The sequence below is a fragment of the Caenorhabditis remanei genome, chromosome IV (assembly GCF_010183535.1).
Source record: "Caenorhabditis remanei strain PX506 chromosome IV, whole genome shotgun sequence".
Classification (NCBI taxonomy): Eukaryota; Metazoa; Nematoda; class Chromadorea; order Rhabditida; family Rhabditidae; genus Caenorhabditis; species Caenorhabditis remanei.
This window is the reverse complement of record NC_071331.1, coordinates 6,966,436-6,986,186: the sequence shown is the minus strand read 5'-3', so window position 1 is coordinate 6,986,186 and position 19,751 is coordinate 6,966,436. Positions and strand designations below refer to the sequence as shown.

General features: G+C 34.6%; 2 protein-coding genes across 2 annotated transcripts; both read left to right on the top strand.

Annotated features, from left to right (window-relative positions):
* Positions 1–10,843: 10,843 nt before the first annotated feature.
* On the top strand, positions 10,844–11,466 carry GCK72_012658 (uncharacterized protein; the record flags this gene model as incomplete). The annotated part of the gene is made up of 3 exons (XM_053729290.1): positions 10,844–10,911; positions 10,995–11,129; positions 11,175–11,466. 3 exons carry the CDS (start codon positions 10,844–10,846, stop codon positions 11,464–11,466), a joined length of 495 nt encoding a protein of 164 aa, XP_053584062.1.
* Positions 11,467–16,750: 5,284 nt separating this feature from the next.
* Positions 16,751–17,827, top strand: GCK72_012657 (uncharacterized protein; the record flags this gene model as incomplete). The annotated part of the gene is made up of 1 exon (XM_053729289.1): positions 16,751–17,827. The coding sequence occupies one exon, from the start codon at positions 16,751–16,753 to the stop codon at positions 17,825–17,827; it is 1,077 nt and encodes a 358-aa protein (XP_053584061.1).
* Between the last annotated feature and the right edge of the window lie 1,924 nt (positions 17,828–19,751).

The following is a 19,751-nucleotide window of genomic DNA, read 5'->3' as shown; positions in this document are numbered from 1 at the left end:
AAAGGCTTTACGCCTTATTCCGAATTTAATGCAATCTGTTTAGAAATGGAGAAATCAGCTATTCCGCAAGAACTAAAAAATTGTTGAATGCATCAAATTACGGTACTTGAAAAACAGAAAATTAATGTTTATCTAGGACACAATGAGCAAGAGAAAAGTTAAAATATTTTCTGTTTCGAAAAATAGTAATTATCAATATGATTAATCTCAAAATGTTAACATAAATAATGTACAGTAAGGATTGAGAAATATTCAATGACCGGGAATGTAGACAGTGCCATTTTTCCAGTAGACGTGCCCCGCTGGTGAACAATGCCTCAGGATGTCCTATTTCAGATATTTAAAATAACAAGTGCTGAGTTTTCAGAAAATTTTACGTGCCAATTCCGAGTACAACATACTAAATGTAAGGTACAAAAAGCACTTTGAAAAACATACGAAACTGTAATCTCCAAACCTGATTGGTAACCAAATATTCAATTTTTTGAAAAAGAAACCTGCAGGATGCAATGATTTGGACATTTTCGAGATGCCCACCACAGAGCAATGCGACGCGTAAGATCCCAAAAACACGCTCTTTCGCACAACGGTTGACACGGTGCCAAATTCAAGTTTTACGTTTATTTGTCTTATATTTCAATATAAACCGCGCGCCACTAGTAAAAATTAAAATATTTTCGTTGCGGACCTTACGCCCCGCACCCCTGCGCACAATTTGTGAAATAATTATCATGATTTTTTCTGTTTCAAAGTGATTTTTTGTCTCACATTGTTAATGTTGCTTATTAAGTTAGAGGTTTCGCTAAATTTCTGTTGAAATACAAACTCAATGTCACACCCCCCCCCCCCCCCCCCCCCATTTACTATTAGTACACCACCTTCCTTCCCTTCTCGTTTCCCCAAAAAAAGTTCATATAAAAATGTATGTGTTTTACTCAAACACCTACCTCTTCCGCCGATTATTCGTCTCGGACGGAGAGAGCTCATGCATTTCACATTTCTCTTCATTTCTATTCTCTCCCCGCCCATATGAAATAAGAATCCTCTCAAGCGGACCCCCGTCTTATCCAGGGCGACAATGAGTCTTCCGTTTTGTAACCATTGGATACCCCATCCCATTTTCTTTTTCTTTCCCGAAAACATGAGATATTCATAAACGGGGACATCATTCTTCTTCCCTTTTTTCCGTCTGAATTGGCTTTTTGTCTTTTTTAGAGAAGCAAACTGGTTTTTGGATATTCCCTTTTTCGTTTAGCAGTTTTGGGGATGGGAGGTCATTATTTCAAGTCATTAAATATGTATTTTCTGTTTCTTTTCTATTTGAAGCAGTGACGAAATCAAACAAAAACATGTATTCTTCTCTTACGAACTTCGAGCGCCTCATGCCTTTCTGATTTTCTGGGTTTTCAAACGTTCTGTTTCAAACGTTCCTTATGTTGTGGAGTCATGATTTTGTAGTTCATATGAAATATAGCGCAACAATCACTGGTACAGAAAAAATTCTGAAGGAGTAAACTGAAGTTTTTTACAACTCGGTGAAACAGAAAGACAAAAAATGTATAGGAGTTTCTAGGAAACGTTTTATTCTAATATTCAGTTTTTCTAATAGTGATATTTAACCCTCTACACTAAAAAGCAAAAAAAAAATTGCTGGAAAATAGTGAAAATTAGTTTTGTTTCAGATAATTCCGTTCCAAGTGAGCAATAAAAGTTACACTTTTGATTGAGTCTTAGTAGGACTTCTTTCTCCTTCAATAATGTGACCTGATTTTCTTTCTCTTCAATATCTATTTTTGTTTCCTATTCTCTATTTCGGATACTTGATTGCAGAGAATTTCCACGGTTTCTGATAATTGGTGAATCTTTTCAAGTTCTAGACCCGTAGTTTTACACAGCGGTTTTTTTCCAGTTTCTGGCTGTTATTTAGTTTTGTTGCATAGTGAAAAGATACTGATGATCTCAAATCAAATTTTTGAAATTTTATCGGCAAATTTAGAACCACACAGTTTCCTTAACATAAATTGGATTCGAAGGGGATGGGGGTCTATTCGTTAGTAGATCGAAGTTTTGGAATCGGTTCAGAAATCTGTGAGCTATTTATTTTTATTTATTCACCCTCAGCTTTTATTTTTCTTCTAATCGATCAATTGGCGAATTTCGTATGTATACATTCCAAAAAATACGTTTTTGTTTTGAAACTGTTTTATTTTCTGACTGAAAATTCGGTGGGATATTTGAAATCAGTGCTTCATTGTTGCAAAACAAAGGTTTAGATGTCATAATCTCGTTAATAAAACTTTTTTCAACTTTCTGTCGTGTTCCCATTACAAACATATTCTCAAAATAATTCTCAAACATTTAGAAACTCTGTTTCATATGTCCCGAGAATTGGTTAGACCAATGTATCGAATGTTCTCAACATTTGGCCAAGAACTTATAAGTATAAGACTTATTTCACCTAGGCTTTCCATCCGGGCGGCAAAATGCCCGCCCGACCCGCCCTAGGGCGGGCGGCGACCCGCCCTAAGGCGGCCCTGCCGCCCCACCATTTTTTGCGTGACACCCTCCTTTTTTCACGCTCTTCCCCCTCGCTATTGTCAAGCGAAGGTTTCGCCTAGTGGTTAACTACTTTGTTTTTGAATTTGATACTCCTCAGTTCGAACTTTTTTGCTGCAAAACTTTTTTTTCTTCTTTTTTTTTATTGAGTAGAGAGTGCGATTGGTTTTTTGACAAAATTAGATTAGATAATATGAAAAAAATAAATTAAGGAGAGACATTTTGTCACGCCAGTCTTCCCTAGGGCGGGCTAGGGCGGGCACGGGCGGGTCGCCGCCCGGGCGTGCGAGGGCCGCCCGCAGAAACGCCCGTCCGGATGGAAAGCCTAATTTCACCGGATATCCGGAGTAATGTTGATATGATTAGTCGATTAAATGATATTTTCTTCATGAACAAAATCAGGAGTTTTGATTACTCCATTTACTGCATTTCAGAACTTTGTGAAATAGAAATTTACTGTTTTATAAAATTGATTTCTGCCTTTGAATAACTATGAACCGATCATGTTGAATCCCATTATTAATTCGATTCTCAATGTTCTCTCTCCCCCAATTCCCTTTCTCTCCTTCATTTTTTGTTACCCTACTCTCCTAAACATACCGCTTACTCTATCCTCTCTTCGATCACATCAAAAATGTATGGTAAACTGGAGGAAAGACAGACGACTGGGCGGTCCCTTCTCTCCCTCCTTTTCTACTAGCTTTGCACATTAAAAACATCATTTTCGGAGGCCCCGGTTATCGTTGTCTTGTATGAATACATATTCACATTAGGACACATGCCAAATGAGTTATGGCTTAGAAGCAAAGAGGAAGGAGGGCAAATACTCATTTGCTTTGGAATCATTTGCTATTTGATCACTTGCTATATTTGTCTCATTTGCTATCACTGGATCGTTTGCTATATTTGTCTCATTTGCTATTTTCTCATTTGCTATAGTTGTCTCATTTGCTATTTTCCCCATTTTTCGAAATACTCATTTGCTATGAGTTGGATCATTTGCTATGAAGCAGATCATTTGCTATAAAATGCTCATTAGCTATGAGATGACTATTTAAAAATCCTAAAATCTCATCAAAATCACGATTTCAGCGGAATTTTCATGAAATTTGTGAACAGTACTTCATAATTGTTACTAGATTGAAAGTTTCAGAATTTCGAAGAATAGGAGAATAATGTCAGAAAAATTTCGATATCACGATATCTACCCTAGAGTATGAGGAATTTATTTTTGGAAAATATTTTATTCAAGAAAATATATACAAATTAGGAGAAAATGTGATATGCCCTCCTTCGTCGAGATAAAATGGAAAACTGGATGAACGGTATGTGCTCATACGCTATGAGTGGCTGAAGGTGAGTTATGAAAATTCTAGTCCCTAGCGATGTGTAGTTCCTGTGGAAAGCTTCCACAGGTTCATCAACCAAATTTTAATTCATCCAATTTTGCATTTTCTTTCATTGTTTTTTTTGCAGAATTCAGAAAAAAGATGATTAGAGGTGTCAACGCATCACAGACTAACTTTACAATATCTCAATTCTAGATTTTTTTTTAGGATTTGATTTTTATAGCAAATGAGAAAATAGCAAGTGCGACAATAGCAAATGAGACGACACTCGGAAGCAGAAGTATAACATTGAGAGATTAATATCAACATGTATAGCTATACTTTGAAGGTATTGTGAACCATCTCATTTTGTCGATAACCTCAATGTTATACTTCTGCTTCCGAGTGTCGTCTCATTTGCTATTGTCTCACTTGCTATTTTCTCATTTGCTATAAAAATCAAATTCTAAAAAAAAAATCTAGAATTGAGATATTGTAAAGTTAGTCTGTGATGCGTTGACACCTCTAATCATCTTTTTTTCTGAATTCTGCAAAAAAAACAATGAAAGAAAATGCAAAATTGGATGAATTAAAATTTGGTTGATGAACCTGTGGAAGCTTTCCACAGGAACTACACATCGCTAGGGACTAGAATTTTCATAACTCACCTTCAGCCACTCATAGCGTATGAGCACATACCGTTCATCCAGTTTTCCATTTTATCTCGACGAAGGAGGGCATATCACATTTTCTCCTAATTTGTATATATTTTCTTGAATAAAATATTTTCCAAAAATAAATTCCTCATACTCTAGGGTAGATATCGTGATATCGAAATTTTTCTGACATTATTCTCCTATTCTTCGAAATTCTGAAACTTTCAATCTAGTAACAATTATGAAGTACTGTTCACAAATTTCATGAAAATTCCGCTGAAATCGTGATTTTGATGAGATTTTAGGATTTTTAAATAGTCATCTCATAGCTAATGAGCATTTTATAGCAAATGATCTGCTTCATCGCAAATGATCCAACTCATAGCAAATGAGTATTTCGAAAAATGGGGAAAATAGCAAATGAGACAACTATAGCAAATGAGAAAATAGCAAATGAGACAAATATAGCAAACGATCCAGTGATAGCAAATGAGACAAATATAGCAAGTGATCAAATAGCAAATGATTCCAAAGCAAATGAGTATTTGCCAGGAAGGAGTTGTTTTTTCTTATCCCTAAACCTCTTGGTGGAATTGTTTTGTTTTGGTTTTTTTTTGAGATTTTGAGAATGGAGAAGGTACAGTAATCCACGTGAGGCGAATTCGTCATTACTGTTTTGTACATGTTTCAAGAAGCGTTCTTTCCTATTTCGTACTGTTGTCTACTTACAACTTCCGAAATGTATAAGGAATGATATTTTAAAACTTTTTAAGAGATCCCTGAACGGAGGTTTTTGATGATCTGCTAACAAACTTCCTTGAAATTTGGAAAATAAGTCACCCCCTTTTCAGACGAGAAGGAGGGCGTGGCTTGTTTCAAGCACGGAAACTTAAGTCCGGAACCACTGAATGTCAAGAAAGTTGATTTTGACGAGACTTTCGTTTTTATTTTCCTTTAACAGAACATCACCAATTTCTCTAATTCTCATACATACATTATCAAAATTTCTACTTACAGTAAAAATTATCCATCACTCCGATGTGGCAAAACTGTTTCTCGAAAAAATTACATTATTCAAACACATATACTGTGTACAAAATTAGAGAAAGTTTGACACTATTGTCTTGGTTTACTGAAATCGAGGAAAGTCTGCTAAATAAGTCTCCAACGGGAAACAGTTAAAAACAAATTTTTGGATAAGGCTCAAAATTGTTGAACACAGAATGAAAGATTGTTTTAGGGTTAACTCATTCATTCTAAAACTAGCTGCAACGTTCTAAAACAACAAAATTTCATGTTTCAGCGAAATCCTTCATACAACGTGTTTGAAACAGTTTTCATTCACAAGCAATGAAATATTTTAGAAAATTTATTTGTTTTTCTAATACCCGAACAGATACCAATCAAGTTCACTTCACTACTGTTTCATAAAATATATGAATTTTTCGAAGACCTGCTGCCATATTGACATGGTGTTAGTTCAAATTTAATCGCACTCCAGTCTCAAGTTGAATACTCCACGCTATTTCGTTCTTGAGTAGCTAAACAGTGTAGCTTCTGATAAAGTTAACAAATACACATGTTTCAAAGACTCCTTTTTACAAGCTCTTGTAAAATTCGAACCTGATACGAACAAAAATTTTCCAAAAAATTTACAAAAATTTTGAACACTGCATCGAATGGCGTTTGAACTCTCGTCCACTCCTTTTTTTCTTCTTTCTCCCTACTTCCCTAGTCCCCACAAGAAAAATACAACGAAATGTGTCATAATAATTCCATATTAACACGCACACATGTCTAGAAGAACTTGGTGTCTCCACACACATATTCCAAATAAAACACGCATTTTCTATTCATTTTTTTCTTCTTTAGCGGAAATAAAAAACGACTAGATATCCGGTGTTCCAGCCATCTGGAAGCTAATTTCTCGGCATTCGTCTTCGCTTTTTTCGCAATTTCTTCATCCTTTTTGCTTCTTTTGTAGAACTTATTCATTATCCACATCGTTTTGTGATAATCCAAACCTAATAACTTCCTTTTGAAAACAGTGAAATTTTTTGTTTTTTTGATTCAAATTTGAGAGGGAGTGATATCTTTCATATCAGACTGACACTATTTTTACAACTGCGCTCTACCGAGACTGAAGAAAACTGAGTGCGAAATTGAGAGACAGAAAGAGAAAGACAGATTTCTCAAGTGGGTTTCGGTGGAGCGCAGTTGCAAAAACTATGCAAATTTTCAAACGAGCAGCAGATAATTACGACCGTCCGTCTTTTAACTCAAAAGAGTTTCCTATGGATGTAAAAACTGATTCGGATACTCTCTGCTATTTTTTCTTTTCGACAGCAATCATGAAACATGCAATACATGAAGCGTCGCTGTCAGTTTGTCACGTGTATGTGAAACTGTAAACTATGTAATTCAATGCCGAGTTACTAGAATTGATAACTCAGAACGAAAAATGATCCTGTTTCAAAGTATCCTTATTATCCTGATACTGAAATTAAAAAGGGTTATTCAATTCATCGACCTGGTCTTATTCTTTGTGACAGCATTTCCCATGTCACTGTTAAATAAGCTGTCGGATCAACACATGCTAATTTCAATTTGATTCTTTCTAAACAAATGAACTGACTATGAACTGATCGCCGAAAGAAAAACTTTTCCTGAAACATGAGATACACTGTACTTTGCGGTAAGAAAAACAATTCATTCCTTCATAAACACTTTTCGACCTGGGATAAAATCGTACCCTTCTTCCCTAAAACCGTAACCGAACAAACTTTTGCGTCTCGACTCCGCCAGCTTCCATTACAGACCATTTTTTTTTTAAATTTGAGCGCTGGACTCTTTGCGGGTCCTATAGTTCATCTTACATATTTATTCACCCCTTCTTGTTGTATGTTCTTATAGATTTCGCCCATTTCTTTTTTTTCTCTTTCGCACAACAAAAGATGAATAAATTATTATTATTAACTTCTTCTTCAACAAAATACAATTTATGGATTTCACACCAGGGCTGGGCATTGTTTGAGAGGTCAAATAAATTGTTTGACCAAATAATGTTTGAATATTTTTTCCAAACAATTTATTTGATCAAATAATATTTGAATTTAGTTTTCAAATAATTTATTTGACCAAACATTATTTGAAATTTTTTCTCAAATAATCAAATAATTTCAAACAACTCAAGAAAATGTTTTATTGCCAATAAAGGCAGTAAAAAGAAAAAAACAGTAGGTTATATTTTAAAACATGTAAAAATCAAGGAAAAATACTATTTTTTGTTAAATTTTCCGTCCTGAAAGACTTTCTCGAGTACGAAGTAATAATTTTCCGCTAACCTTTTGGCAGTTTGAAGAGAAAAATTATCATAAATGATACAAAGAAATGGGTTTCAAATTATTTGAAAATTTTCAAATAATTTGGTCAAATAATTTTATTTGATATGAATTTGTCAAACATTCTTTGGTCAAACAATTTGTTTGAAAAAAAAGTTCAAATAATTATTTGAAGCAATTTATTTGACTTTTACCCCAAATTTCAAATAATTCAAATAATCAAACAAATAATTTGCCCAGCCCTGTTTCACACATAATCTTATTGTTCAGTTCTTTTTCTTATTACTGCAATGAAGAAAAGAAAAAATCCGTATTGAAGCCTCACTGTGACAGAATTCGTGTTAATTGATTTATGTTATTTTCAATTAATTCGGTTCTGAGTGTTGATGTATGTCAATTTTCAAATATTCCTTACATTTTTCCCGGTAAGATATGGAATAAATGTTCATAAAGAATTAAAAAATTAAAAAATTATACTGGCTCCACGTGAATCTCAACGTCGATTGTTATTTTTGACCAAAGTGAGAAAGTTTACATGAAAAACAAGAAAATAGTAATAAAAGACCACGAATCCCTATTTAATTGGGTGATAGAAGTTCTTAAAACAGGTTCAAAACATGATCCTAGGATAAATTTTGTAGTTTTCTCATTGCTAACAGAAAATATCAGGTTGATAATAATTTGATAAATGCGCTGCAAGATTTTATGCATTTTTCTCCAAGTTGTGCTCAAATTTTTTTTATTTTCTGCACTTGAAATCCAAGAAAGTGCATCAAAACAACCATTCTTAGATTTTAAATATGATTCTCGCTAATTTGACACTTTTTTGGACTTCTACGCCATTTTTCAGGTACTGGCCGTATACTTATGTCGCGTCGAAAAAAACTGTTTTTTCACAAAAAATCAATTTTTTCGAAAAATATAGAGAGATAATTTTTTTCTATCGTATAATTTTATGCCCTCGGAGCAGTGTTTTTCTGCATTTGAGATTCCGCAGGAGACTTTCTCATTTATGAAAAAATTTGAAAAATGAAGTGGCTGTATACTAATGTCGAGCAGTGCATAAGTAATTGACTTTGTCATTTTGGGTAACATAACTTTTATATGGTCGAAGAGACATGTACTAAAAGACCATGTGAACAAAGTTTGTACAAGTAGTTAGCTGTAGAGGGAGAAGGCCCACCCCCGTCTTCTTGTGAATTATCAATGACAATCCACACTACTTAATCCATAATTGGAAAATTGTTGAAACGTGTCGGCAAGCAGAAAAAAATGAGACATGAGCTCGCCATCTTTTGGTCGAGTTTGACCTTTAGTGAATGGTAGTCCTGCGTCTTCAATTTCTCTGTTCTCCAATAAATTTCAATTGACTCAACCATTCGGTTAAGTTTAATGGGGAGAGTGTCTTGTACAGTAACCACCGCAGAAAAGTCCACTGACTCGGCGTTGATCAAACGCCAGCAGACATCGTCGAAAAAAACGATTCCAAATGAAACTCAAGCCTGCCCTACACAGCGTATATAATTGGAATCTTCTTGAGTAGTCCAAAACCATAATCTTATACAACTGTTCTTTCAATATGCAAAGAATGGAAACTATACGCGAGTCCTCAGCTCCACGCGGTCAAAAAGTCCATAACCTCTATGATTTTGCTCATCCACTTGTTGCATTACCGACGACGTATATTCTCACCTAATTTTGCAAAATGGTTTTTTCTCACAAAAATTACAGCTCTAATCTTCCTCTAACAGATCTTCATATGTTCGGGGTATTCGAGCGCGCTACTGCTGAACAGGACTTCAAAACTTGAAGTCAAGTCGAGAAATAGGACAAAGTTTATTTTGGCTTGAAACAACCGGAGTTTTGTCACGACGGTATTGAGAACAACCGCAGACTGTTGTGTTTCAAGATAGTCACTACATATACTAATGGACACGTTTTCTGTCTGAGTAGGAATAACTTGAGTTATGGTCAAAAACTTTCTTGCCAACCTAATAGAACTGAAAAACGCGCTCTGTCGCACAACAGTTCAAAAGGAATTAACATGCACAAAATCAGATTATTACTCGATATTATATAAAAGAAATTTTAGAAAATGTTAATACTGGATGTTGCAAAACTAGATATTGTCAAATCGTGAACAATGTTTTAATTTTTTCTTGAAATATAAAGACATTTGAACCGCGGTGCCCAATATTTTTTCTGAAGTTTTCAAAACAATATTGATAATGACTTTACGAAAACATAGTCCACATCATTCCTTGATTGTTTGTTCTGGATCTTTTCAGAACGAATATTTTCCAATATAATTGTTGTGTTCATAAAAGTTATTGTATCTTCAGTACAAGAAATTGACAAGTACAAAATTGTGTTAGTTGTTGTTGTTGACGTTTGGATTAATTGACCTAAAATCACAATCAGCTAGTATAAAATCAGAAATTTCAAATTTGTTTACTTCCTGTATCAGAAATTAATAGTTTTACTGTGACAGTGATGGAATCAAGAATAACATATTTTTTCTGTTTCTTTTAACTTGTGAATTGGTGAAATTGTGTTGGGCAACATTGCTTGGTCCGACTCCCATCGATCTTTACGCCTAAAAAATCTGAAGAACGCTTTTTGGAACAATTTTTTTCGATTTTTTAAAACAAACTACAACTCAAAAAAAAAATAAGCGAGCTATAGAAAATCGAAAATTTACTTCATTTTTGTAGCAGAAGATTATTTTTTTAATGGGTCAGTGCTCAAAACAAGAAGGAATTGAAGGATACTGTTTCTAGTAACTTTTGAATTATTGAAATTCTGTTTAATTACACTAAGATTTCGCAAGCATGACGTCAGAGCACTATAGCCCGGTCTGATTCCGGAATAAAATCACTTTCGTGAAACAGCAACGACAATTATTCTGCTACCTTCCAGATGGCGTGGTTCAATTTGGAAATCCGTTCGATGGGAGCTGACAATGTGTATTCTTGCATTTGCAGTTGTTCAATGCTTCTATTGGTTTTTGATGACAGAGAATCAGCAGAGGTAGGTTTAACATATTCATGCAATATAGCAAATCGATCAAACAAATCTTCTTATCTCAAATTATTGGAACATTATTTTTTCAGATTCTTCGAATACGCTGCTATCCATCTGAACGTCCTTCTTGTCCATATCCCACTCACCTTCATGCTCGGATTCTTCGTGACAATTGTGGTGGATAGATGGAGATCAGTCTTTACAAATATTGGATTTATTGAGAAGTAGGTCACCCACTTAGAGTCTCATACACCTTATCTATTTTCCAGCGTTGCTCTATCCGTCGGCACCTTAGTCGCTGGCACTGACCACGCTGCAAAAGTGCTCCGCTGCACTATCATCCGCTACCTAGTCCTCTCTCAAGTTTTGGTTCTTCGGGATATCTCTATGAGGGTCCGAAGAAGATTCCCTTTTATGGAATCGTTAGTCACTGAAGGATTTTTGTATAGGGATGAGCTGGAAAAGATGTTTAAATGCGAGACAATGTATTATATAATAAGTACTGGTTGCCGACTCATTGGGCGAATCAACTTGAAAAAACGATACCAACCATTAATTTGATACTCTAATGTATATTTTCACAAATTTTCCAAAACATTAAATTTTTACTGTTTCTAATTGAACACTCCATTAATTCAGATTGTTAATTTACATGTGAACTAAGTAAGGAATGCAAATTTTGAGGTTCTATCTAAAAAACAAGGTTTTTTCAAATGTTGTGATTATTAGTAACAGTAAGATATCACTGTTTCATATTGAAAATTTCACTTTGTCCCCCATCCATACTGTCGCTTTACCGCATATGTTTTCTAGTTTCCTACAAATTTTTAACCCGGCTCGATGTGGGTTTTGATACTGAAAAAACGACCAGGGTTTTGATACTGGATAAGAATATAGAAGATCACGGAAGACATGATTTTGCAACTATTAGCTTTTCAGAATATGTTTCCAAAACTGAATTTTAAAAAATTGAATTTTATTTGCAACACCTGTCGAAATTATCACAACACCTTCCTTCCAGATTCCATCCCACATTCTCTCTCCCGTTTTGTTTTCCGAGAACAGGTGAAACTTGACCAAGTAGTTATTGTGGTGTCATGGAGAGCTCCGGAAATTCGATACACTGGAAATATTATAGTTGAAATTTGAAATATTTGTGCTTGGATTTTTTGGAGTTTTTTTGTGTTTTGGGTGCAAAGAATAGAGAGTAGTGCTGAAATGGATATATAACGGGTACCAAATTTCAGTGAGTTAAAAGGAGAATTGTCTGTTTCATCAGTGGAGTTTTTTGATTTTGATAGAAAGTTTTATTCACTCTTGATTGACTAGATCTCTAAATTTTTCTAGTGTGCTCTAATTGTTTCATGCAAAAAATCTGATACAGTTTCGAAGAGTTGACTTATCAACTATTGGAATCAACTGCTGTTATTATCTCTTCAATTTTAACCAATTCTTCTCAAAATATCCATTTTTACTATATTCAGTACACTAGTTGTTGCTACACTAGTTGTTAATTGTCCTTGTGAGTTGCTGTTTCATCTAGAGCTCTTACTGCTCCAGTTTCGTTGAGAAAGTTAGTATGCCATCGATTCCCTTCAATTCAATGTTCTATTAGTTGCTGTTGTTGTGTCTCAAAGTACTACTAAAATGTTCTGTATTTTCATCTCTTAATGATATTTTGTCTAAAACATGTCTTAATTATTCACTGTTTTTTTCACTATAATTTATTTAACCCAGTTTACTAACGACGCTTTGTTGATAGTAAATCCGGAAGTTAGATGAAACCGAAATTTTGTTCGACAGAAAAAACATCAAGTTAATTACTGAAGATATCACAACACTCCGAACATAACAAATCAGAACACTATTGCTTATCTGGTACCGCCGGTGGCCTGACAAGACTTCCCAGTTTCAAATTCAGCTTAATTCATGTTTGTTGAAAATATGTTAGTACACGAAACATGGAAAACCTGTTCATCGAGGTATTTATTTAAAGATGACAAACCAATGTTAGTTATCCCATCTTCCTGTTTTCCTCCCACATTTAAGTTTACTGTTTTGATTACCCAATGTGTACCATTTTAGTGTTTTCCGATAGTTTTTGTATAATCCGACAGAGTTTCAAAAACCCCAACGCTTACAGCATCAAAGAATACTGCTTAATATCAAACTCTCCCGAATAATCCAATTTAGAAACAAATTTTTTCCCCAATTTTACCAATTTTTTTTCAGACTTCCCAGTTTCAAATTCAGTTTATGCCATGTTCTTCTGTTGAAAATATGTTAATGCGTAACAAATGTTAGTGTAGCATCGAAGTTTTTTTTTAAGAAGAAGGAGAACCAATTTGTTTAATTTATAGTTTTTTTTCTTCCTCTTTTTCTCCTACAATTAATTTTACTGTTTCGGTTTCCAGGGGTTTGAAAAATCATTCCGACATATTAATCACCAATCTAATACTCTACCACCATTCCCCAACAAAACTGAAACAGAAACTCCTATATTCATTATTCCAATCACCTTTCCCAAAAATACTCCCCATTCCTTCATTATTTTCGTCTCCCCTTTCTACTTGAGACTGCTACTTAAAAAGTGAAGAAGGCTATTAGTCAATGAGCTCTCTCTCCAACTTATTCCCTTTTTCTTTTCTTGTCCTATCCAATTGTTGGCCCTTCTAAATTAGGAGAAGTTTTCGAAAAGTAATATAATTTTGTAGGGGCACTTTTTTGGAGTTCTTTGACGTGGGGTCACGGGGAGGGTAGTTTTCATAAAAATTTTCCAAATAAATTTCATGTTTCAAATTTTTCACATTACTGTTGAGCGACTTTTTCAACATTCTAGTGGTTCTTTGCTCTTTCCCTCTTTCTCCTTTTTTTGTTATTGTTTTTAGGTGGAACGGAACCAGGAAGAATAATTTATTACTCTTTTATATATCCGGTCCCTCTCTCCACTCGGTTCCCTTCAAAAAACTCAAAAACCTAACAAGAAGGGAAAGACATCATCATCATCTCATCTCGGGCGGTGCCGAAAAGATGTAGAAAGTGCTCAAAAATGCATAAGGCTTCGGGTCTCTTCAGAAACAACAGAGAGAGACAACTGACATTGTTTCTTATTTCTCTTTCCTTTTTTTCGGTTTCGTTTTGCTGCTTTTTGGGTTATCATGGGTATGGTACCGTTTCGTTGGTCTTATTTTACTGTGATTTATTTCTCCAATTTTAATTCAGAATATACCTACTGTGAGATTAGAAGATGTCACAATTGGTTGATTTAAGGAGCTCATTTATTTATTTAACTCTTTCAATTTCGCTGAATGTACGTTTCACATTCAGCTAAACATATTTTCTACCGGAAACAGTGAGCATCATTAAATAGCTTTTTGAATAGAGAACAAATGTTTCTGATAAAACATATATAAACTTAAGTTTTCAGAATGTGCTACGTATTTGGCTACTCAATTGGCAGCCGGGAAAATGATTTGATAGACTAAATATGACCCTGTAATTCTTTACTTTTTAAATAACTCCTCCCGGTTTCAAACTGTTCTAATAATCGTCACCGCTTTTCATTTTTCAATTCTTGTGCATTGTGCTCTTTCCAATTTTTTCAGCAAGCACACACACACATTTTTGCCTTTCAACTCCCCAATTTAAAAAAAAAGATAAAAATGAATATGGTACGGATCCGTCATATCATGGATATGCGTCGAGGATGCAAAGCTCCGCCCCTTCTACCGCCGAAACTGAGGAAGTGAGTTTGGGGCGCTAAGAAGCAAATGAATAATGAAAATAGCAATAATTCAGTTTATAATATAATAATGAAACTGTTTCGCAAACTTGCCAATAAAAAGTTTCGTTTCTCAAAACTAATTAATCTTGCACGGACAAGAAGATCCAGGGTTTGAAGCCTATGGGCGGGGCTAAAGCAAGCTCCAGGGTGTCCCTGTTTAAAAGTAATCACTGCTTCCAGGGTTTGAAGCCTATGGGCGGGGCTAAAGCAAGCTCCAGGGTTTCCCTGTTTTAAAGTAATCACTGCTTCCATGGTTTGAAGCCTATGAGCGGGGCTAAAGCAAGCTCCAGGGTGTCCCTGTTTTAAAGTAATCACTGCTTCCAGGGTTTGAAGCCTATGGGCGGGGCTAAAGCAAGCTCCAGGGTGTCCCTGTTTTAAAGTAATCACTGCTTCCAGGGTTTGAAGCCTATGGGCGGGGCTAAAGCAAGCTCCAGGGTTTCCCTGTTTTAAAGTAATCACTGCTTCCAGGGTTTGAAGCCTATGGGCGGGGCTAAAGCAAGCTCCAGGGTGTCCCTGTTTAAAAGTAATCACTGCTTCCATGGTTTGAAGCCTATGGGCGGGGCTAAAGCAAGCTCCAGGGTTTCCCTGTTTTAAAGTAATCACTGCTTCCAGAGTGCTAAGAAAAAAATTGGACAAAAATTTGGAAGGAATTGAACCAGCGTGGTTTATTTTGCGTTTAACTGCTTTAACCGCTGCTCTATCTGCCCGTGTTTTTTCATTCAGGGAAAATGATTTTATATTTTATAAATTTTCGCGTGAAAATTCAACTATAAAATAAAACGAAAATCGCGTCTATTAATTTATTATTGGGATGTACGCGTGTTCTACATAACACCCTCATGCCCCTTCGGGGTGTAAATACAAGCACTAAAGATGTAGTCATCCGAAGAAAAATCTAAATTATTTTGAAAACTTTCCAGGGAAGGCTCCGAGAGCACTGATCGTCGTGGTCCGAAAGATGTGATGGATTTGACATTCCGAGTGAATACACTGGCTCCCGAGAGATATAAGAGATTGTAAATTTCAAAAAAAAAAGTTTTCGCATCATTTCTCATAGTTTCTATCAATTTATCTAGCCCTTACAGATTTTTCATCGAAAAAGAAATATGTGTTATTGCTGTATAAATATACCGATAATCTGAAGATCCTAGAATATTGTCGCAATCTCTGTGATTTTCGGCTCTGCTCTCGTTTTTATACATTTGTTTTCATTATTTCAGTTTTTTTATTATCAGTTTATTATTTCAAGTCAACCAATACAAATCATGTGACATAAAAAATGGAACAGTGAGGAAAAAATAAATATACAGAAATTTGAATTCAGAATTTCTGTATATTTCCCAACAAAAAAAATTATTACGTGAGAAATATACAGAAATTTAAATCCAAAATTTCTGTATAATTAAAAAAAAAAGATAACGTGGAAAATATACAGAAATTTCGGATTCGAATTTCTGTATATTTCCAAACGAAAAAAAAATGAAATTGATAATTCTATTCAAATCCTCCATCTTTTCAGATCCTCGATCCTCATTTGACATTTAGGACTTAAATCTAGTTAACACTGTTTAGAGGTTCAGCAATCATGTCTGGAAAATTCATTGTTTTTGTCGAGACCAGACTCTTTTCTTACCTGTCTGAGTGTACTTAATCATGAGAATATACATCACAAATAGATCATTGATTCACAGTGTCTCCAAGATAATTAAGCTTGATATTTTGAATATAATCCACACACATATTTTTAAAATTGTTCTTCTATTTATCAACAGGTACTTTTAATAATCTGTAAAAATCAGCTTTTCAATGAATAAGGATACTCACCTGGCTTGTAGAATGCAATGTATCTATATTCTCTTTGAAAAAATTGGATAGCCATCATGAAATTACACGTCATCTATTTGTTTTCCTTGGAAATGAATATGAAAATGAAATTTCCAGAGGGGTTCTCACGTGGTTTTTACAGTAAGAGTTCCCACAATATTGTTAGTGTCACGTAAAATTTATTTGAATGAAAAATCAGTCTACCAAAGAACGGACGATTTATTCAGTAATCAAGGAATGTCAAATGATATTATGCCTGATTCATTATGCACTAATCTAACGGAACCCCTATCAAAGAGTGTAACCAAAGTGCAAACACTTCCAAATATCAGCGCATGGAATGATTCAAATGCTCTTCTCAGAGACTTCCTCTCGATGTTCTTCACCAAAAAAGCCTCATTCTTTGGGGTGAAACATCGTTTACCAGATCGTAAAAGAGTCTCCATTTTGACTCCAAACGATATTTTGCTGATTTATGAAACGAATTGTACTGGATATTCGTTCGACGTTTCAGAAGCGGTGAGAATGGATTCGTTGTGTTATCGAAAGGATAAACAGCAGCTTGACGAGAAGACGTGCACTATCACATTGAAATATAAGTTTGGATATGTGAATCTCGTTTTGAAGAAACATCAGATTCCAGTTTGGAGGCAAACTCTTTTTGCAATATTTGAAGAAGAGTCATTCAATGAAAACATTGTCAACAATCTATCGCTGTATACTGCCAGAGATGAAGACATTGATGATGCTTTACTAACCAATCGTTCCCATTTGGATTACACTAACTCAGTTTCCGTGATCAGTTTGAAATCATCACATGGATTCATGAATCTAACTCGATCAGAAGCAGACTTCACTGTCGACAGCACTCAAATTGAGAATTCTTCTCTGAAAACTAATTCAAATCGTTCTTCTACTTGTCTTCCACTAACAATGCGTAGCAACATTTCAACTCCTTCCCTTTGTTCCAATACTTCTAAAACGGCCTCGGTAGATAATAACGCCAATAAAAACATGATATCTTCTGTGATTTTCAGTTCAATTCGTCAAGGATCGCATGCAGTTTCATATCTCGCAAAAAAGTTTGAAGCAAAACTGGGAATCGGAAGAAAGACTGAGCAGAAAACAAAAGAGCAACCATCAGCATCATCTCCATTGGAAATTTTATTTCCACCGCCTCCATCAAATCAACAAAAAACAGATGAATTCGAAATTCAGACTGATGAGAAACCGAGAAGAATGTCGATTCTCAGTTCTATTTTGTCAAAGAAAACCATGAAACACCCAGAGGAAATTAAAACTGAACTTGTATAATAGAAATTCTGAATAAAGATTTATTGAAAAAAACTAGATTTAAGTCCTAAATGTCAAATGAGGATCGATGACCTGAAAAGATGGAGGATTTGAATAGAATTATCAATTTCATTTTTTTTTCGTTGGGAAATATACAGAAATTTGAATCCGAAATTTCTGTATATTTTTCACGTTATCTTTTTTTTCAATTATACAGAAATTTTGGATTTAAATTTCTGTATATTTCTCACGTAATAATTTTTTTTGTTGGGAAATATACAGAAATTGAATTCAAATTTCTGTATAATTATTTTTTCCTCGCTGTTCCATTTTTTATGTCACATTATTTGTATTGGTTGACTTGAAATAATAAACTGATAATAAAAAACTGAAATAATGAAAACAAATATATGAAAAAACCAGACTTCTTCAACTTATACGCTTTCCAACTATTCACATGACTCAGTGTTGGAAATTGTATATTTATACATGTAAAAGTAGGAAGAATATAACATTCTAGAAACAAAGTATAATCACTACAGTTTTTCTTTAAAACTTTGCGTTTTCACTTGAAAACTTTTTTTTTGAAATTTACAATCTCTTATATCCATCCAGTTGTTTCTATCTTCATCTCTACGAAAGTCAGGATTCTTCAGAAGGACCCTGGAATTTGGTGAGATTTGCATATTTTTGAGAAATTTTCAGGAATTTGAGAAATTGAGTGGACCTCAACATTAATAGTCGCCATTTACACCAAATAATCTAATTTATTTAAAACAGTAATAGTTTGTTTCAAATTCCCCAAAATCCTGTGATTCCATTAATCCCAAAAGTCCACTCGGAACACACGTGTTACTCACCGCGTGCACAAATGCAAAAAGCGGAGAAAATATGAGTTTCTAGAAGTATTTCATGCATATTTTATTGGAGAAACTCTTCGTTTCGCTTGATTGACAAGTACCCAAAAGTTCAATTTCCCTGCCATTTCAGATCACAGAAACCGATCGATTGGGAACTAATGACACGGCTGTTTTGGAGGATTTCTTGGCGATTGAGTTAAGTTTTGAGAGATTGCAATGGTTCAAAATGAAATTGTAAGTTTTTTCTCCGTTTTACCGATAAACTTGAAGAACAGGGAAAATGAGAATTACAGGTTTTGGGAAACTGGAAAATTTATACTAAAATTAAAATTTATACTAAAATTAAGCTATACTAAAATTAAACTAAAATTGGAAATTTACCTATTTTTTAATGTACTGGGCCAGTAGTCATAACAAAAGAACATTGAAGGATAATGTTTCTAGTAATTTTTAAATTACGGAACCTCTGTTGAATAACACTATGAAATATTCGCTATATTTAGTGTGAACTGTTCAAAATAGCATCCGAATCCTGTTGTGATTTTGTAAGTTTTATGGAATGACAATCAATGGCTCACTATAGGCCGCCGTGATTCCGAAAATAATAACTTTTGTGAAACAGCAGAAAAATTAAATCCTCATTACCGTCCAGATGGCGCGGTTCGATTTGGAAATCCGTTCGATGGGAGTTGACAATGTGGGTTCTTGCATTTGCAGTTCAGTGCTTTTATCGGTATTTGATGACTGAGAATCAGCAGAGGTAGGTGAGGTGGAACGTATTTTAGCGATACATCAAATTTATCAGGCAAATCTTCTTATCTCAAAGTTTCGAAACGTCAACTTTTTCTGACTAGTCATATTACCTTCTATAGTTTATGTATACATAACTCTTCTATTCCCTAGAGTATTACACATTGTTCAAGTCTAATTTTGCTTCTTTATACCATAGAATAACAGAATCACAGTTATCAAATTGATCACACAAATTTTTTTATCTCAAATGTTCGAAACATTATTCTTCCAGATTCTTCGAGTACGCCGCTATCCCCTTGAATGTTCGTCTTGTCCACATTCCTCTCACGTTC